The 21,666-nt window shown below is 36.2% G+C and overlaps 2 protein-coding genes across 2 annotated transcripts in view; one reads left to right on the top strand and one right to left on the bottom strand.

The window, feature by feature from the left end:
* The first annotated feature begins 2,475 nt into the window (after positions 1–2,475).
* The window catches only part of LOC110442295 (tubulin epsilon chain-like), a 26,887-nt gene continuing 7,696 nt past the window's right edge, over positions 2,476–21,666 (top strand). Inside the window, exons 1-7 of the mRNA XM_021485824.1 lie at positions 2,476–2,652; positions 4,454–4,527; positions 5,237–5,356; positions 6,549–6,664; positions 7,758–7,879; positions 19,931–19,997; positions 20,483–20,603. Of these exons, the coding sequence (XP_021341499.1) occupies positions 2,628–2,652; positions 4,454–4,527; positions 5,237–5,356; positions 6,549–6,664; positions 7,758–7,879; positions 19,931–19,997; positions 20,483–20,603 (645 nt within the window). The 5' untranslated portion in view covers positions 2,476–2,627. The remainder of the gene's footprint in view (positions 2,653–4,453; positions 4,528–5,236; positions 5,357–6,548; positions 6,665–7,757; positions 7,880–19,930; positions 19,998–20,482; positions 20,604–21,666) is intronic.
* On the bottom strand, positions 15,180–19,907 carry LOC110442296 (tripartite motif-containing protein 2-like). The gene has a single exon (XM_021485825.1). It carries the CDS (start codon positions 19,488–19,490, stop codon positions 18,108–18,110), a length of 1,383 nt encoding a protein of 460 aa, XP_021341500.1. The 5' UTR covers positions 19,491–19,907; the 3' UTR covers positions 15,180–18,107.

Raw genomic sequence — 21,666 nt, 5'->3', positions numbered from 1 at the left:
ATCCTTCTTGATTGAGACACTGGTACTTAGGCCAAGCTAAAGAAATATACCACTCTTAATTGAGACACTCGTATTGGGCCAAGCTAAATAACATCCTTCTTGATTGAGACACTGGTAATTGGCAAACCTAAAGAAAATATATCATTCTTGATTGATACATTGGTTTTTGACCAATCTAAAAAAATATCATTCTTAATTAAGAAACCGGTTATGGGACCAGCTAGAGAATATCATTCTTGAATGAGACACTGGTATTGGGCAAAGCGAAAGATAATATAATTCTTGGATGAGACACTGGTATAGGGCCCAACTGAAAATATCACTGAAAATTAAACACAAATTACTCCCAAACATATTCAGGTTAAAAGGACTGTATAGGACAAGTTTGCTGCAGGGACGGAAATGATGAAAACGCGGAATAATAACGCGAATCGAAGATTGTTGTGAAAGGAAGACAAAATGTTAGCACGCGCATAAGAAAAGCCTAAATAATTATGATCTGGGTCACATCATAGGGGTATTGACGCTGAGGTAGACACAAATTTATTTTTTTACATTTTACTGCTGTGGAGTTAATATTGTCGCATAAACGTGTCACTTTTCCTTTGATCTGGCTATGGTATAATTAACCACCTAATTTTACACAGTTTTACTTATACCATATGGTATTAGTGAAGCTACTCCCATTTACATATAGTACAATACATTTTTCCATTCCATATACGTGTCACTTTTCCTTTGACCTAGCTAAGGTATAATTAACCAACTGATTTGGTTATTTGGTTGGTTGGTTGATGGGTTTATAGACTACTTTTCGCGGGCGAAGCCCGTGTTCTGTCGTCTTGAGGGGGGTAAGACTCCAGCTTACCGGGCCCTCGGAGATTCAAAATAACCTTACCCGTCCAGGTCACGCCCTAAGGTCGGTCAGCTCCTTAGATGCGGATAGGCTGTCGCAGTTACATACAGCACGCATACGGGAACACGTAAAACACGTCCTTTAAGCAGCTTCACTGCCCTCCTATGACCAACTAATTTTACACGGTTTTACTATTAGTGAAACTCCTCCCCTTTACATATATAGTGCAATACCTTTTCCCATTCCCATTGGTCTGCCAATGAAAATGTAACGTGTCCAATTTGTGAACGTCATTGAACCTGTTAACAGGAAATGACACCGTGGGAAATATCTAAAAATACAAATAAAGAAAGTACTAATAATTTTTTATTCAACAAAAATGTTGCAAAAATTAAACGAACAGTATTCACCTTTACAGAGTCCGCGAAAGAACCTTTTGTTTCCATTTTGTAACACGTATCACAGAATTAGCTAGATTAGTTTAAGTCCGACCGTGTTGCGATGGAAAGACACGTTACACTGGAACCTTGTCAGTAGGGATATTAATTTACCGTTACATCTGTAGGTTTAATATAAGAATTAATATCATTTTCAAATGTAACGACCACCTTTTTTACCATTTCTCCTTCGGGTTCTGTGATTTTTAAGTCCTTGCTTCCAACGCGGTCTTTAAAACGGCTGATAACGGGCATTTCCTGGTCTTCATCTCTGACCGCAGATATAAAAAGTTTCCAAACATTACAAAATCGGCTGAAGTTAATTCTTCCAATACAGTTTCAGTCAGTGATACTTTCTAGGTCACTTTCAATGCGTGTAAGCCGAGAGATCGTGTAAAAAAACTGGTTAGTTTTAGAGTAAATGTCAAACTTTTACCAAAACAATTGTCACGTGACACTTTATGCGACAAGTCGGTTACATCATAGACCTCGCAATATGTCAGTTATCGTACTCGAGGGGAGGGGCTTTAGTCCTACATATCTCGCGCTATACGAACGCTTAAGCGCTCGAGAAATAGCCCCGCCCCTCTCGTACAATATATATGATCACGGACTCAAATCTAATTCCGTGCTATGATATAACCAGAGACGGATATATCCCACAGGAACCTGAGAATTTGTAACTGTTATATGTGGACCTAAACTCAGGTGTTCAGAGTAATTTTACATGTTTTAGGAGTTTAGATTGGTGTCTTTTTTAACCGAAAGTCGTCTAAACCCCTCAAACATGTAAAAAAAAATCTGAACACCTTAGTTTAGGCACGGACTTAGATAATCTAATTCCGTGGTTTAGGCAGAGACGTATACATATTTAACAATAGACTATACATTACGTTTCTGGTTTAGGTCCAGATTCGAAATTAAAAATGTAGGAAACGTAAATCAACTCAGGCCGCAAGCGGCCTTCGTTAATTATTTTCCCAACATTTTCTCGTCCTCGATTACCATAATACGCACATACGTTGATTATCTTTAACGACTCAACAAAGAATTTGAAGGCTAGCATACAAATATTCGCGCCAAATTACCATATTAAGTAACTATTTGGTTCACGCTCCTAGCTTCACCAATTTATTCGCGACCTAATTATTCAGGTTAATGTTTGCATGAGTCTTGTCTACGCTTGATGTGCACGAACTTTATTGTCTCATTATACAAGCACCACATCGACTCATATAAATAACAACATGGACGAAGAGACGAGAAAATCTGTTTATTTACACACGTGTTTATGACAATTCTGTCTGTTTGACTGAACAGAATATTGTTTAAGGATGACTCAGTCCATTGTTGTCCAAGGTGAGGCTGTTATTTGTGTCAATGCAGTACAGTAATAAACCTGATTGATCTTGCGACTTGTTACACGAATCCCCCCTTCCAATTTATCTGTTTACTTATGTTTCAATTGTTTGTCGGTTTCCGTGTGTCAATGAAAGTGCATCGTTGTATCTAAAATAAACAAGAAAATGCAGCAAAGCTGCTGGACACTAAATCTGATTTAGGGAAATGACTTACTGACAGTCCAACAACCAGGATCGGGGTAACGGATCCTGCATACTTGAATCATAATTACAGAGAATGTATATCAATTGTTAATGGCAATAATTTTGTCGTTCAGAACATTCTGTTCACGCTCATTGTCCCTACATTTTGCACTATTTTCACTCAATAATTGTCCCACAGCTCGCAAACGTACATTTTTAATTGCACGTTTAATGTAAACGATTTGGTAAAAACGTCATCGTCTGAGAGAAGGGACAGGACATGATTTACATAAAATAAAATTTATACCTTTTGTCAAAATTTCAAAAATATTTCTTTTGACAAGGTATCTTTGTATAAAATATCAATTGCCTTCTTTATTAAAGCGTCATTTGTAGCCCCACTTTGAATAATAGTTATTACTTCTCGAGACTGCTACGAAGACACATTTTGTCACAATGCTGGGGTTTTTTTTGTTATCACATATTCGTTTTATAAAATTGAAATAAATATATTGAACAGGGAAAACCAAGTTTTTTTTTATTTCTTACATATTTTTCACTTCATGCAACCCAAATATTGCTACATCAGAAAAGCACGGGAATGTGTAGTGTAACAGAGCGCATGATTAATTAAATTTAAATCACTGCCTCCGCTAGGGATCGAACCTGGAACCTCTAGCTTACTAGTCTTATGCTCAACCGATCGAGCTAAATAGAAGTTCTCTCTAGGCGAGTGATTCATTGCGGCTAATATTTACCAGGGTTACATGTAGTGTATTTTTTGATGCAAAGTTCTAATGACGTCATGCTTGACAACAAACTAGAGACCCATTGAATGGGTTTTCACTGCAATTTTGCTGTTTGCTGCTATTATCTGGTAAGATTTCCAGACAAAAATTATGTATGCTGCAAAGGTACACAACACAACCATTTTAGGTTGCCGTCACTTCATCTAAACTCGAAACCGAAAATCTACGCAGAGAATAGAATGTACTGTTCAGATTGGACAATACTAAGAGTGACTTCTTCACATGTGAAGATATAACATTTCGTATATCTATATATGATACCGTAAGGTTAACTATCATATTTTGGTAGACAGTATGCAGCTTAAATTTCCCAGAAGGCTTTCACGCATGGGGAAGCACCGGAAGTGGATCAAAACCTGGCGGCGCAATGCGCTGCTTGGGGGTGTGAAAAATAGGTATCAGAATCATGAGGTGTAAACTGTGTGGGAGTGTTCGTGCAAGATAATTGCGTTTTGGTCTTAATGTGGGAGGAAACCGTAGTAGCAAGAGTTAACCATGAGGTCAGGCAGGTGACCCCATACCATTTCATGTCCGATCGGTGAATTTGTAACAGCTAAGGAATATGTGGGGGAAATACTGCCTTACTGGCAAGCTATAGATTTACCTGTGGGACAGTATAACCCAGGGACCCGCTCACTGGTTGGTTAAGCAACGTTGAGCGTAGTCAGTAGTTACATGGGTGATCGCCCGCATGTTACAAATTGAGCCCCGACTGCCTTGGTGAAAGGCGAGTGCGCTATCCACTGCGCCGCCAGACCAATCTTTACTTCAAGTTCTCCACTCTGTATAAGCTGTTTTCTATTGCAGTTGGCCAATGTGGAAACCAGATTGGCTGCAGGTTCTGGGACTTAGCACTACGGGAACATGCAGCTGTCAGCAAGGTATTAAAACTGACATTGCATTGCTCTCCAGGATTACACATGTTCCAGTAATTAGATATTAATTTAAGAATTTCCTCATTCTTCAATTTTGTTTCAAAGCTTATATAGTATATGTAATAAATATTTATTGTAATGTTGTTAAATTTGTATGGCTAATATTTCACGATTGTCCCAATCAGAACGAATTTGCGGAAATTGAATTTTGTGCAACATTACCAGGTTAAAATGACGCGACTTGTTTTTTGGCGATTTGATTTATTTTTCAAATATGTCAACCAAAAAAAGAGAAAAGATGATAATGAATTGTTGCTTTCGTTGTTGGGTAGTAAACAGGTAAATCCGATCGAAATACTACCAACAGTTTATGCTATTTACAAGAAATGCTGTCTCCCATGACCTCCCTACAGACTTACGGATTATTATCTGTTTTTAAGATCCAGATTAATTAAAAACTTAACATATCTGTTTTATACCACTTCTAAGCTTGATTCTACCTAGCAAACTGAATGAAATTACCTGGTATATCTCGCTATGAAATGTTTTACTGTGCATTACTGTAATATGTTTTTCGCATTTATTGTTCCAAATTTAGTTTCAGATCTGTTTTATGTAAAATGAATTATATAGAGGAACACTATATATATCCATTACTTTTAAAAGAGCAGCAAGTTAGATGATGTTATAATCTTTCAATCTGTTCCCGTTTCAGAGTGGACTTTATGATGAATCTATAGGAAGCTTTTTCAGAAATGTTGATTCGCGTTACGATGATCCAGCTGACATCCCACTTGGGACAGGAAGAGGCAAGATCAGATCCCTCAAAGCCAGGGTAAGTCTACAGGTCTATACAAATTTTAACCCTTTTTTTGTCAAAGAACTATTTGACCTCTTTTTGTTAGCAAACAATTTGCTTCGTTGCTCAATATGCATTTTTTCAACAAGATCTGAGAAGTTTGTTTGGTTTACTATTGTTTTAACGTCCTATCAACAGCTATGGTCATTTAAGGACGGGCCCTTTTAAATAAAAGTACATCATGACTTTTACTTTGTAGAATTGATTTCAATAAAAAATTGTTCTCTACATTAATACAGTCAAACCTGCTGATGCAAACACCTTTATTAAGAGACCACCTGTGTTAAGAGACCACCTGTCTTAAGAGATCACCTCTGTTAAAAGACCACATAGGTGAATTATATAAGAGACCACCTGTGTGAATTATATAAAAGACCACATCTATTAAGAGACCACCTTGCTGTGTTAAAATGCCACTAAGTTTCCCATTGTAATGATTTCACTGTGAACTGATCATGTATTAAGAGACCACCTCCATTAACCCTTTCACCACTGTAGACCATAATGGACTCATCCAGATGAATGTATGGTAGAGTCTACTCAAGTTACCTATGAGTGAAAGGGTTACGAGACCAACTGCATTAAAAAAAAACTTTTCAGACTTTCTAAGGGCGGTCTCTTAATACAGGTTATTATATATAGCTATGTACATGTACAGAAAAGTTGAATGTTAACTATGCAATCATTTTCTTATTGTAAACAGTGGGTTGTATTAGTCAAACCCTGTTAACCTGAACCTATGGGGTTAGTTTCAATATTTCAACAAATACATACATGGTATTCCAATAATCTGAGGTTGGTCTGAGATTGTCAGGTATATATCTTTTAAATCCTTAGAAATAGTTCTGTAAGCCAAGATATTACTGTTGCAGTTTATCTTTTTTCGTGTCCCTATTGAAGGCATAATTTAACAATCTGACATCTCTATCCTCCGAGGACTTTTTTATGTGCTATACCAGTACCTGTTTCTGTGCCCTAGCTGACCATTTGCACATCAGTGTGCGTTGCGTATATGACCATCGTATACAGCAAATCATACATATTAATCACATGTGAATGGTGACACCAACTTAGAGCAAATATGGATTTTAGTGGTGCAGGTGGAAAGTTTCCAGGTTTGAGGTATACAACATGTTTCTGATCTGTTATAGTGTATCTTCTGTTCTAGGCTGTACTGGTGGATATGGAGGAAGGCGTGGTCAATGAGATGATGAAGGGGCCACTCAAGGAGGTGTTTGATTTCCAACAGCTCATCACAGACGTGTCAGGCGCCGGCAACAACTGGTTAGAACGACTATTTCCTGACATTAAATTCAAGTTAAACTGGACTTCATTTAGGGCAGGCGATATATAAGTGAGGAAATTAGGCCTAGGAGTCGTCTTACAAAACTTAACTTGATACATTAAATACATATAGGATAGACGGCTCCTTATCTCCCGTCTCCCTTTTCTATGCCTTAATTCACTCCATACTTTATCCTTTCTACTCATTTTCCCGTCTTTTCTTCGTCTGCTGGATAACTAAACTACTCGGTAGTGAGGCAGACGTAAAACCAATCAATCAATCAAAGAACTATTGAGTACTTAGTGTTCACAGTACTCATATTAAAACCTAGTTGCCAACAATAGTAGCCTACTTTTCATCAACTTTAAACTGGCTAATGTTTCTAACACTATAGCATATGAACATTCATCCAGCTATATTTTTTTAAGTCAACCACCTATTTCAAAACTTAGTAAGAACACTGGTCCCTGTGAATTACAGTAACTATACACATTGAGGCTAATTATGCTTTTTACTTCTTTTGAAAGAGACTTGTCCTGTTTCCATGCAAAGAAATCTCATGGACCTTGTGCAGCTCACAGGGATGGTATTTTGAAGCATTTCAAAATGCCAATCTGTTGCTGCACAATATCATATTTACAAATGCACTACATTTATTGCAATTTTCATTCATATCAACAAAAAATAGTCTATATACATTGTTTGTATATATGAAATTAATTTTTATTGTCAAAATAAAATTTATCATCAAAACAATCTGTAGTTTTAAACTCAGACATCTAACATGAAGTTGATATCAACTTTTGAACAAAAAACTATTATTTATATTAGATGATTGCCTTGAAAAGACTGCAGTGGTCAGTAAAGAGTTTTCATCCTTTTTATTCTTGCATCACTTGTAGACCGTTCAGTCTTCATATGACCTTGGCTGCTGCAAGGACGTTATATCCTGATAAAAATAAAATAATTACGATACCTACTGTTACAAGGGTCTGGCATGCTATCATTATGTAAGTGTTAATCAGAAATGACTTGATCAACACAATGTATCAAACATTTTTGAACTTAGAGAGAGTATATTTTCTTACCCAGGGCTGTTGGTCACAAGATGTACGGTACACAGTATAAGGAGAAGTTGACGGACGTGATACGAAGGGCCGCCGAATTTTGTGACTGTCTTCAGTGTTTCTTCGTCATTCACTCTATGGGAGGAGGTGAGATGAGGACAAAATTGTCATTCACACATATAACATACACTAGAAAAGAAAATTTGTGGCTGTTCCATTTCTGTGACTCTATCGATCACTTGTCAAAGTTCCACCACTGTTTAAGGCAGATTTTTTACCTTATTTTAGAAAAATTCTGGGTCACTATATTGGACATAGGTTAAAGGACTGATCATGATACAGATTACATGTACTTAATATAAAACTCTGGGTGAATGTGTGGATAAAAAGGTTCCTTAATCCATAGCCTTATCTACACCTTTCATCAAGATTTCTTAGTACATATGTACCAGGGCTAAGAAGCTACCTACCTTGAAGGGGAGACATTATAATATTACAAATTTCAAATAAAACAATGTTTCATAATGATTATGATATAATGACAAATTATTCCAATACACGTTATTTGTGCATTTGTTTTTAGCTACATGTAGTTTACTGGGAAACATTAACATTTCATATGCATTAAAGCAAGGGAGTGAAATAGATTCATGACTGTTATAAAAAAAAATACCAATTTCTTTTCATTATGTATCAGGTTTTAATTGTACATAGAATGACGGTCGCCTTCTAGCTTCGAGCTAGAAGGAAATTCCCTTAAGCTTCATAGTAGATCCGACTAGGAATCTAGGGATCGCGGGTTCGTCACCTGGTGGAAGCACACTATTCTCTTTCCTGTTACAATAAAATTAACTCTACAGAGCAAATAGTGTGTGACTATCTATGATCCCAAACCCTCCAGCAATGAGTCTCTGGTTTAACGTCTACAATGTACATGCGGCGATTGCCAGATACTAAGGAAGAACAGTAGTCTAGTGGTAGGATGCTGGGCTCGTGACGGAAGGGTTCGAGTCACAACACAGTACTGTGTTGTATCTTTGAGCAAGATACTCTGCTTGTTCCAGTTTACTCAGCTGTAAATGAGTACGTGGTTTGGCAGTGTTAGAATTTTTGAATGCTACCTGTGAGCGCCAAAATGGCAGCACCAGCTGTATGCTCCCCAGGAAATTGAGAAAGATATCGATATTGGCTGGTTGCAAAGGCCCTATAACCACGGATGATAATTTGTGAACCGCTTTGAGACGACCTACAAACTAGGTTGTGATAATGCAGTATATAAGAACCTCAAATTATTATTACTGGTCGGTGGTTTTTCTCCTGGAGCTTCGGTTTCCTCCACCACCAAAACCTGGCACATCCTTAAATGACCGTAGCTGTTAACAGGACCTAAATTTACTCTACAGAGCTGATGTTTTATGTTTGCTATGTATGACACATTGAATCTTGAAAAATTTATCTGCTAGATAAAACTGAATGAATTAACAAACATCAGGTCAAGTTGTGGGAAATATTTATTGAACAAAAACAATCCGTAGTTTTTTTAAAACTTTATAAGCAAGTCATTTAGCTGTAACTTTAATAAATACTCATTAGATTGTACAATTATAAGTTAAATGAAAGATGATGAAATAGATATACATTGAAATGAATGCATAGAATTTTTCGCTATATTTTCAATTACATTGTATTAGACTTCTAATTAAACAAGAGTCCCATTGAGCCTGTATGAGTGGCCTGTTTCTTTCATTATTTGACATGGGCAAGAACATTTCAGCAATAACTTAAGGCCTTAATGGTCATCAGACATGTCAAAATTTCCTATTGACCAAAAGCATATTTTCATGATTTATTACTTTGTTACAATCGTCCGAATCCACCAAGATTTCATTAATTAACCCTTTCACCCCTATGTAACTTCAGTAGACTCTACCATGCAATGATATGGAGGGGTGCATTATGGTCTACAGTGGTGAAAGGTTTAACTCATTCACCCCTGAAATTTCATAATGTACTGTTCCAACCTTTGAATGGGAAGAGTTCAAATGTGTCTTCAAGGGTGATTGAGTTAAAGACATTTTATTTTTGGGCAACGAAAGAAAATTTGTATGAACAAATGAGATCAAAGTTTGATCAATATGGGCAGAACATAGTACCTACTTTAGGGATATGTGTAATGTTGATGTGGCCTGTACATATCTATCACGATCACTCCATTTGCAGTGGATGGGAAGCTATATTCTGATTATTTTAATAGAACTTTGATTTCCAGTTGTTTGAATACTTCTCAGCCATTCTGGACGGGTAGTCTTTTAAAAATTCCATGGCTGGTCATGATGTACAGTAGCAGGCGTAAACTCTGATCACTGGCCCATTGGTAGGGCCATGAACAGGTGATGAGGTAAAATTACAGATAACTTAAACAAGAGGCCCATGGGCCTTAACGGTCACCTGAGTCTACAGTATTATTTTTTTTGTTGAAATATGTACCAATTTGAGTAAAAAATAGTATAATGTTAACTTAACTTTGTCAGGACCATGAGCTGATCATTCCTAGACCAATTTTAAGTGAGATCGGCCTATTAGAATTTAGTAGCAAAATAGCGGCCATGGCAGCCAAATTGTATTTCTGATTGACCCGAAAAATAACAACACTTTGTCAGGACCATGAGGCGATCATTCCTACCAACTTTCAGTTCAATCGGTCCAGCAGAACTTGACTTTAAGTTTGAAATAGGTTTTCAAAATGGCGGCCGTGGCGGCCATATTGGATTTCTGATCGACCCGAAAAATAACAACACTTTGTCAGGACCATGAGGCGATCATTCCTACCAACTTTCAGTTCAATCGGTCCAGCAGAACTTGACTTTAAGTTTGAAATAGGTTTTCAAAATGGCGGCCGTGGCGGCCATATTGGATTTCTGATCGACCCGAAAAATAACAACACTTTGTCAGGACCATGAGGCGATCATTCCTACCAACTTTCAGTTCAATCGGTCCAGCAGAACTTGACTTTAAGTTTGAAATAGGTTTTCAAAATGGCGGCCGTGGCGGCCATATTGGATTTCTGATCGACCCGAAAAATAACAACACTTTGTCAGGACCATGAGGCGATCATTCCTACCAACTTTCAGTTCAATCGGCCCAGCAGAACTTGACTTTAAGTTTGAAATGTAAAATGTTAACGGACGATGGACGACGGACGACGGACGACGGACGACGGACGACGACGGACGAAAACGGATAGCAATAGGTCACTTGAGCTAAAGCTCAGGTGACCTAAAAATTAACATTGAATAAATTGACATTTTCAATTCATAAATTACATAAATTATATGCATTGTCAGTATGAATTAGTATTAAATGTGACATAAATCATTGTATTCGAGATACACTTTATTAATATGTTCACTATCTCTTCTGTAGTGATGAAATTACACAACATATAGGAATCAGTATTAAAAGTGTCGTACATTATCATATTAAAGATAAACCGTATTCAGCATCTCTGCTACAAAAATATACTAAATCTGTTCCCTATCTCTTCTGTAGTGATGTAATTGCACAACATAGTAAACATCACTTTTATATCACCACTAAAAGGACCATCATAAACAACATTCCATTCTCTATGGCTAAAAGCAACCAATAAATCTTAATCACACAATTTCAAACTTTCAAACCCTACAAATTTTAGTGATTCTGCAGATCAAAAATTAGTTGTCAGTATCCATTAATGGCAACATCCTACCTTTCGTTACCAGATATAAATGAATTAATTGAAATTTTAAACTTCGTGTATATGATTTTTACAACTATTTTGAAAAAAATATATACTTTTGAATTATGAGCAACATCAATTCAATAAATGTACAAAATGGCATTTTCTTATGATTTTAAAGTTCAAGAATCCACAAAAAGTTCCAACTGGTTGAGCATACAATCAGAAGGAGCTGAAACACATGCGTTACATCTGACTTCTGAAACTGTCTAAAGCTTGCATTTTTAAAACACATGTTACAAGAGCTTGGGTATCATATCTGTAACGGAACCGTGTGTTTCCAAAGGGGATTGAACCCTCGACCCCCAGCTTCCCAGTCTGCCACTCTACCAATGCAATCAAGCTAAATGGAAGTTCCCTCTAGCTCGAAGCTAGAAGGCGACTGTAATCCTATGTACAATTAAAACTTCCACACTACTCCCCCTTTTTTAAATGTGTTTGCCCTCGAACACCACAACCCAGATTCTATCAGTTTATTTGGGTATTCAGTCCCATAAAATTATTTATTAACCGATTATGCAATCGATCATTGATCGGTTCACTACTTTCGATTACAAACCGATTATCGATTATGATTTTGAACTGATTGCCCATCACTACAGTACAGTGCTTATACTGGGGATCGAACCATCGAACTAGTCTGTCGCTCTACCGATCGAGCTAAACGGAAACTCCCTCTACAGTATTTATATAATCCTATGTACAATTAAAATCTGCCATATATCTATGATTGTCAGCAAAATACAGTAGGAGGATGAGCAATTTTAAATCTTAAGCCAGACCTACAGACATAAAATATGTAACTATTCCTAATTGTGGCACCAGGTATTCAGCCAAAGACACTGTAAAATAATTAGTCATACTTTTAAAAGTTATGTAAAATACATGTCAGCAAAATGTTGTTAAAAATGGTTAAATGGTTGATAAATATGTTAATTCGGAATAGGGCCTTGTTTTTGTTATTCCTAAAAACATTGCAACATTAATTTTCACAATTTAACATCACACACAAACAATGCTTCTGCAGGACATAAAACTTGGGTGTAAAATCAAGCAAAAATCATGAACTCTAACCCCTTTATATATGTCAAGCCTGTAACATTTGGAGGGTCAAAAAGCCATTTTAGGAGGTTGTATATATATAAAAGGGGGTAAACAGAATTAGAGAAACCCTGAAAACATATGTCAAAGCAGATTTTTACCTTTGTTATGATATTTCATTGTTGATGTAAGAAATGTAAATATTCATACGCGATACGGAAATGACGACACGGTGGACATGCACATTTCGATCCAGATAATTGAGTTCAAGCTGTATCCTTTTTCTGGAAGTACGTTAAGAACATGGACACTGATGACGATGTGTGGAGCCACCTTAATTTCATATGTTAACCCAGATTTTGTAACAGCAATTTTTTTTACCAGAAAGGTATCCACTGGTAAATAAAGTACTGATAAAAGGCTATTTATGTGCCATATCATATTGAAATGTCAATAGTTTAAGACAAAGGGGACTGGACAATACCTCACCTGGTCACATTATTCTGACAACAGGCTTACTTTGGTAGTAATAATAATAATTATTATAATAATTATCACAACCTAGTATCAAAGATACAACACAGTGCCGTGACGCAATTCGAACCTGCAACCCTTCGGTCACGAGCCCAGCGTCCCCTAGCTACCACTAGACTACCGTGCCTCCTTTGTACAATGTAAGGAACCAACATAAGGAAAGAGTGGGGAAAAAACAAGCCATTTGGATTAATATGTCTCACCTGTGCCCCGCTTTGACCATCAATGTATACATCGGAAAAACTAACTTAAACGCAAAAACTTCAAGTTGATGGAGATGCTGACAAAGTCAATGGACCATGAAAGGTAGGCCGCATCCAGCATTTGATGCATAGGTTGTGATGTACTACCTAAGATGCATCTATGGTCCAAGTTTGGTTGGTCTAGCACTGATACTTTCAGTGAAACTAAGTTAAACGTTAACGCTAAATGATGTTACATAAAATGTATTGGGGCAAGGTATCAATGTTGGTCTAGATTAGCAGAGAACAGCAAAGAAAAAGATGTAGGGGGGTTTGTTTATTACATGTATATAATTGTGATAAGTCTATAGTGACAAGCAGTATTAGACACCATCTTTGATACTCCAGGGGTTACGCTCTCTTTCGCTCTCAGCACGACACCCCTGAAATATGTAGAAGCAAAATTGAAGGCTCAGTGTGCACCACCCTTGTGAATGAGATGAGAAGGCTAGTTTGATCATTTCATATACATGAAAGAATTTCTCGGCCGTGTAACAGTAAAATTGACTGGCTTTGAAGTTGTGTGTACGTGTTGTTCCTTTGTATTCTTCAAAGGACAGGTATTTATCAGCCTAGTGATTGGTCAGGTTTTTTTACCTGATGCTAATAGATGACCGCGTGCCTTCAATTTTGCTATGACATATTCTAGGGATGCATAGAACAGAAGTGAGCGTTACCCCTGGAAAATAAGACACTTATGTGACTTAAAACCTACTAGTGTCTTGTTATGTACAAACAAAAACTTCAACCTGGGCTGAAATTGCAGCGCTAATTCTACTTATTTCACCTATAAATTTATACTGCATATACTGTATCAGTTCTTGTGACCATGTCTTGGGTATGAGAAAAGCGATTTTTGATCAAAGTACACTTATAATTAAAATCACTAACACACTTCATACAAATCGTCATAAAAATAAACCCTGAAAGACATTCTTCAGGTAAGGTACATGTAGTATAAATATCATACTTGGCCACAACCACACAGCCTTCTAGTGTATCGAGAAAATGTTGGAAATTTACAACAACAAAAAACCAAGAAAGAAATGTCTTAAAAATTTACATATGATCGATGCCATTTATATATATATACATTTGAAGAAACGAATTAAAAAACAATCAAATATCAATAGTTGAACACATCATTTAGGAATTATCACACTAGATATATATGTGATGGATGGGCTGTCATACATTGTATTTTCAATAAATTCAAATCAAGGCACATAAATATGATTTTTATATTGAAACCTCATTACGATTGAAATATATCCATCACAGTACTGCTTACAGAAAGAGACAAGTGACAAGGGGACGGTGGATTGAAGTTACCTGACATTCTCTCCATAACAAAAGAGTTCCGATCTATGAAACAGTTTAAATATCTTGAATGAGTTTTATTTATCAATGCCACAATGGAAAGTGAAGAAAGTACAGAGATTACACTCCAGTAATTCTGATTTAAGATATGATTGTTAATGTAAAATTTCCACAGGAGATAAATTATATATAAATCTCAGAAAAATATAAGGGGAGTGAACTCGAACACAAATCTGAAGTAAAATATTTAAGGTAGCATACAGCCTTGAATAGTGTCTAGTCGTTTTTTGCTTTATACATGTGAAATGAAATTTCTTTGATAATATTATTAACAAAACTGGAACATCAAAATATGAAGGCATTAATTAAGGATTAACTTGAATATATTTTTCATGTTATGGAGATACATAACACAAAAAATGGAGTGTACTCTAAATAAACCGCGAAGCGGTTTATGATGAGAGTACACTCCGTTTTTTTGTGTTATAGCTACATAACATGAAAAATATATTCAAGCTAATCCTTATAATTTAATCTACAATACACAATCCCTGTGGAAATCCACTTTTATTGATGGACTCTTTTCTTTTAGAAATTATTGCGCTTCTGTATCAGCGAATCGAAAGCGACGTTACAAACGGCGACATCATTTTTTAAGTTATGGGCTGATAACATACATTTTTAAGCCAATGAAAATGCTTGTTACGAGCAAGATTAAATTATTGTACTACATGTATACCTATGCACATGGTTGTGAATAAGACTTGTACATGTTGTAACATAATATTCAGGAATAGACACTTTTTTTACTTCATAGTCCACAAGACTAGTCAAATAGATTATACACTAATCCTACGTCAATGTATGTAACTCTTCCAAGAATTTCCTTAGGAAAATATCCAACATGAAATTTAAAGGAGACATAATTATCAAATGATACTGTAATTAAGCTATGGTGAAGTTTTTGACAACTTTCATGTGCGTTATATATGTATCTGATCAGTAGTCTTCCAAAAGGATTATTCTTATTTCAAAATCTATCTATATTTTATTTCAAGTCCAAGGACTTGTTATAATTAGGTACAGTGCAAGATGCTTCACTAGTCCTTCCTGAAATCTTAAGAAAATATACTAATCAGTATCTGGGACAAGAAAAACTATCGCTAGTATAGTCGAACACTGATATTGAAAGGACAACTATTTCTTACACTGCAGCAACTGGACTAAAAACAATCATTTTTTTTTGTACATGTGTTCAATAATTATTGCAAAATTTACATTTTTTTCTAAATTTCAGCAAAAGTTCATGAACAAACTAGATACATAATACTGTATTTACAATATCTATCATATTGATTTCATCAAGTATGAAAAATAAGCACTATAAGTTGGACCAAATTATCAACTATGATCGACATCACAACTTCAATTCACATCAATATATATACATGTTCCACCAGAGCTTACAATCATTCTCTATCACATAACAGGTTTTTTAACTGTTTTTGTCGGGTGCTAAATACAGAAGTTATTCAATTAGCATTCATATATATTGCAGCATTCTAGAAACTACTAGATGGAGCTAAATGGAGACTTACTAGTTAGTTTAACTTCTTAGTTTCTTGACGGTACAAGTGTCTAGTAACAGTAGTTACAGTGATTTTTCAAATAAGTACCCAGATATGCAATTTTACTGAAAACATGTCATATCATTTTCTTAATAAGTAGATATTTTATGGGTCAGAATTTTGTACCTATCTAATCTGCAATTCCATTTCATTCATCATCTGCATAATTGACTAGAAATTACTAAAATGAGTGTTGACCTTTGGAATGAATTGGAGCACATGGGTATAATTTGTTTCCATTTATGATGTTATTGATACATACACAGTATAGTAAACTTGAGCATTAAACACAGTGATATGTTTTGCTTAGTTTTACAACCAAAGCTTTAACTCAACACCCCTGAAGACACATTTGAACTCTTCCAATTGAAAGGTTGGAATAGTTAATTATGAAATATATGGGGTGACTGAGTTAATTTACACATTTTAGTAATAGGTCTATACAATATTGATTTCTTTTAAACCTACTGAAATTTTCTTGACCAGACAGACATTGATCAAGAAAATTATACTTAAATTAAAATTTGTGCTTGATAACAAAAAATTAAGAAAATGTGTACACATGAAATTAAGAAAATGTGTATATTTTTTGTATATATATAAACAAAGAAAAAAAATACTGAACACTTTTTCCCTCACTATATACAAATTGAATCATACACATCGTAGGGAAAATCTTCATAGACAACTTGGTCTGTGACGTACAGTAAATGTTTCCAATAGCTATATAGACCTAGTGTTTCCATAGTGATTGTCTATGGGCCCGGGTCTACCATTGATTTTTAATATTGAAAAAAAGGCTGCTTCCTCTAGCAAAAAGTGATTTATTGAACATATATATATATAGATTCAGTGATAAATCTACATGCGAGTCCTAAGTCCTATACTCATAGATTTGTTATGGGACTCGCAGAAGTTCTGGAAATACTTAAATTTAACATTGTGGGACTCATTGTTTTTAACAATACAGTTGAAAAGGACTGGTAAAAATGAATTGTAGCTTAATCACTGTAGATTCTGGGACATTTTTATCTTAACAAATAAAAACTGACATTTTATAAATTAATTAACAAGGTTGCTCATAGCTACTGAAGGAAAGATGACAGGGATTATCTAACTTGAATTTGTATAAATGAAGAAAAAAAATGAGGTAGGACTCACAAAGGTACTTAACTCTGTCCCTTCCTTTTGTAACATATATGCTAATTACACACCGCAGTAATATGATTTTATATAATTAATTACAAATGTAACAGGAGATGGAAAATATTAAATGCATCCATGGAAAGATCGGGGTTCAAAACCGGGCCCCTCCGAACTCTAGACGGACACAGGTCACTTTAACAATTGTGTTATACGTATATACCTGGCTGCCGACAATCAACCCAGTCCAGTTCCACCATACATACATATAGTACATGTATATATGTGTGTTGGAACTGGACCTAAAATTACATTTCATGTATATACTTTTAAGGTATATATACCTTTAAAGTATATATACATGAAATATAACTTAGGTTTGATATTGAATTAGATTTAAAGTTGAAACCATTTAAACCATGCACAAGATTTATTTTTGTGTTAGAAATTATTTTGATATTGTCCACAAGATAGGTGTGATATGCACTACTATCTCATTGTGTATAATTTAGTTTTAACCCTTACACCCCTAGATACCTTAAGTAAACTCTACCATGCATTTATGTGGATGAGTCAATTATGGTCCACAGTGGTGAAAGGGTTAATCATCTGGTATGGTCTATAGCAATGTTCAGTCGCATATCACATGTATTTGCACAAGCAGATCATGAACAACCCGGATAAACATTCTAGATTGAACTGCCCCCACCCCACCTGTATACTCTCACTTCAGCAAACTGCGGTCCGCTGAACAAAACTGCAATATTGTTTCCTCTCGTTATTGCCACGTTTAGAGGTTTTACATCTGAGCTTATCAGGTCGGTGTCCTTCACCACAGTACGTATGTGTTGTCCCTTTGACGTGAATATTTCCACACGGAAATTCCCTGCGTCTGCTACAACAATATTGTTATTGCTGTCGATTGCAATGCCCATTGGAAACGACAGACATCCTGAAGCAGTACCCGACTCTCCAAACTTTCGTTTAAAGTTTCCAACTGCATCAAACACTTTGATACAGTCATTTCCAGAGTCACTCACAATAATGTAGTCTTTATGGTTACAAGCAACAAATTGCGGAAACATGAAATGATTGTCTCCGGAGCCCTTCCAGCCAAATTTTGTTGAAAATTTCCGCTGTTCTGTGAACAGAAGCACATTATTTCCCTCAAGGTTTGATATTGCGACGTGATTTTTCGAAGAAATAGCAATTCCACTCGGCTTATCATGACGATAGAAATCTCCATAAGATTTCAACAGTTTTCCATCGAAATTGTACTCCTGCATAATTGCATTTCCTGGTGAGTTATCGACGGCAACCATAATGTTATTGTCAGGTGTCATGGCAACACTGGCAACTTTAATTGTTTGTTTTCCTGTACATACAAACCTTGACAGAAGTTCACCGGATTTCGAAAAGACTAATACTCTGTTAGAATACTCTGTGCCTCGATCTGTGATGACGAATTCTCCGTTTTCGCCGACAGTTAACCCGTAGGGTTTCTGAAAATCATTTATTGTTGGAGCCCATTTCCCAAATTTGAGCATCATGCCTGCAGTGCATGGTAGTCCAGATTGGTCGCATGGAGGGGACGGTATTTCATGGACTGTTGACATCTGTGACACACTTGGATACAAAAGTCCGGGTTTTTCAGAAGGAATCTTTTCCCAACCTCCCTCAACTACTGTTGGACTAGGAGGCACGGGGACAGGGGCGGTGATGTTCGGCGGTTGTGACGCAAACCCCATGGGATCACCAACAGGACGAGGTGGGGCAGGTCTCGCAGGTTTTGCTACCGTGTCTTTGAGACTGGTAATGTAATAGTTGTCGGGAAAACCGCTCACACCTTCTGAGGGCAATGTGGCCTCTTCTCGGCATACTGGACAGGGAAACTTACCAGAATTCTCATAACCCCGACTCGTGACAAAATCACGAAGACAATCTAAACAAAACGTATGGATACATGGCAAAGCTTTTGGTCTGTCAAACGGACTAAAGCATATGGCGCAGGTTAGATAATCTTCTTGGATCTGTGTCCGTAAACTCATCGCTGACACTGCCCGGTTTGCCATTTTTACGCGGTTCTTCTTTCTTTTTCTAACGTCCAAAAGTTTGTTTATGGTGGAGGAGGAAGTGAGGCTGTTACAATATCCTCCCGTCGGTAATGAATACTCTTAGGTTGTTGAAACTTAAATGGATTTGAGATTAAGATTGAACGAGTTGTTATAAAATTATTATTTATTTTCGTCTTTTGTCATATATCAGTTAGATGTTAAAGTCATGCCATGGTATTTAAATATTCCACGTTTAGTAAAGAGGAGGTATTTGGAACAGCCACATGACTAATAAAGAGTTCGCATGAATTTGACTCACCTGAAATTGAGGCCTTTTAGGGGTAATTAACAAAACGTTTGTATTGAATGATAGCCTATAGCTTACCCATATTTATTGTTATCACGTCAAAGTCAACTCAAAATAAATCTTACATTTATTAACGACCTTATATCGACAGGTACTGGTTCAGGAGTGGGTACTTTCATTTTGAACTTGTTGGAAGAGGAATATCCCGACATATATAGGTATGTATTTTTAATATTTAGGAAAAACCTGTTTAATTGTATGTAAATGAATCATGCATTTATTCTTGGAACATCGAAAATTAAGCTGTATTTTTCAAAAGGAGGATAATTGGTTATTAAAAATATAAGGAAAATATATGGCACCACTGCAAAATTAACTTATATTTGTAAAGTACTAAAGATATTTTTTTAATATACATCATTCAAAATTTATGATTTTGCTTTTCTAAAAGATAACCTATATTACTTAAATATTGTTTGATTTTTAGGTAAGCATTTAAAAATATACAAACACTTATTAAAGGTTAATTTAAGTTGAAAGATTTCTTTACAATTAACAAACTTAATATATCACTATAGGTTTGAAATACTTTGATATATACATTTAGATAGGGTTAAAAGTGTACATCTAAATCACGTCATGAATCTTAACAATTTAATACAACTTATGATAAATGCTGTAAATTAATTATTTTATATTTCAGGTTCGTCACAGCAGTTTACCCCTCAGCAGAAGATGATGTGATTACCTCCCCTTACAACAGTGTCCTGGCTATGAGGGAACTGACAGAAAAGGCTGATTGTGTGTTACCTGTAGAAAACCAGGTAAACTTACAGAAAAATCATACATAGTTATATCTTTACGTAAGAATTTAGCCTACCATCATCAGATGTTTGGCTAATTTCCAATTGCCCTTGTTGGGTTTGTCGCCTGTCCTTCAACCATTCTTGTTATCGCTATTTCTCCAAAAACACTGGAGGGATTATTCTCAAATTCAATATGTAGATTCCCCTTGACCTTTTGTTCTTACATTTGAGACTGATCAGAAAAAATGAAATGGCTAACAGGAGCCATCTTGAATTTGGACGGTTAAGTTTTGTTGAGGAGGCATGGTAGTCTAGTGGTAGGACGCCGGGCTCGTGATCCAAGGGTTCGAGTCGTGGCACGGCACCGTGCTGTATCTTTGAGCAAGATACTTTACTCCCCTTGTTCCAGTTTATTTAGCTGTAAATGAGTATGTGGTTGGGCAGTGCTAGAATTGTTGAATGCTAGCTGTGAGTGCTGAAATGGCAGCACCAGCTGTATGCAAAGGCCCTATAACCAGGGATAATAATTTGTGAACCGCTTTTAAAAGACCTACGACCTAGGTTGTGATAAAGCGGTATATCAGAACCTCAAATTATTATTATTATTATTATTATATCTCTCTTTCTCGGAAAGTGCTGGAGGGATCTTTCTGAAATTGTATATGTACATGTATGTTCCCCTTGGTCCCTTGTTAGAAATAGTCCTTGCCCTAATTATAATGAGTATTCATCCCTCATTGACAGCACTTCCAACTTTTTAGGTCACCTGAGACAAAGTCTCAAGTGACCTATTGCGATCGCCTTTTGTCCGTCGTCCGTCGTCCGTCCGTAAACAATTTACATTTTCGACTTCTTCTCCAAAACCCCTGAACCAATTTCAATGAAATTTTGCAGGGACCTTCCATGGACAAAGGTCAACAAAAATAGTTGCCGGTTTAGTCCTACGCCCCCAGGGGCCTGAGGGGCGGGGCCAAAAGGGGTCAAATTGACTAAAATTTCAAAAATCTTCTTCTCCAAAACCCCTGAACCAATTGCAATGAAATTTTGCAGGGACCTTCCATGGACAAAGGTCAACAAAAAT

This window comes from Mizuhopecten yessoensis, unplaced genomic scaffold, assembly GCF_002113885.1.
Source record: "Mizuhopecten yessoensis strain PY_sf001 unplaced genomic scaffold, ASM211388v2 scaffold716245, whole genome shotgun sequence".
NCBI classification, from domain to species: domain Eukaryota; kingdom Metazoa; phylum Mollusca; class Bivalvia; order Pectinida; family Pectinidae; genus Mizuhopecten; species Mizuhopecten yessoensis.
This window is presented reverse-complemented; position numbering and strand designations above follow the sequence as displayed.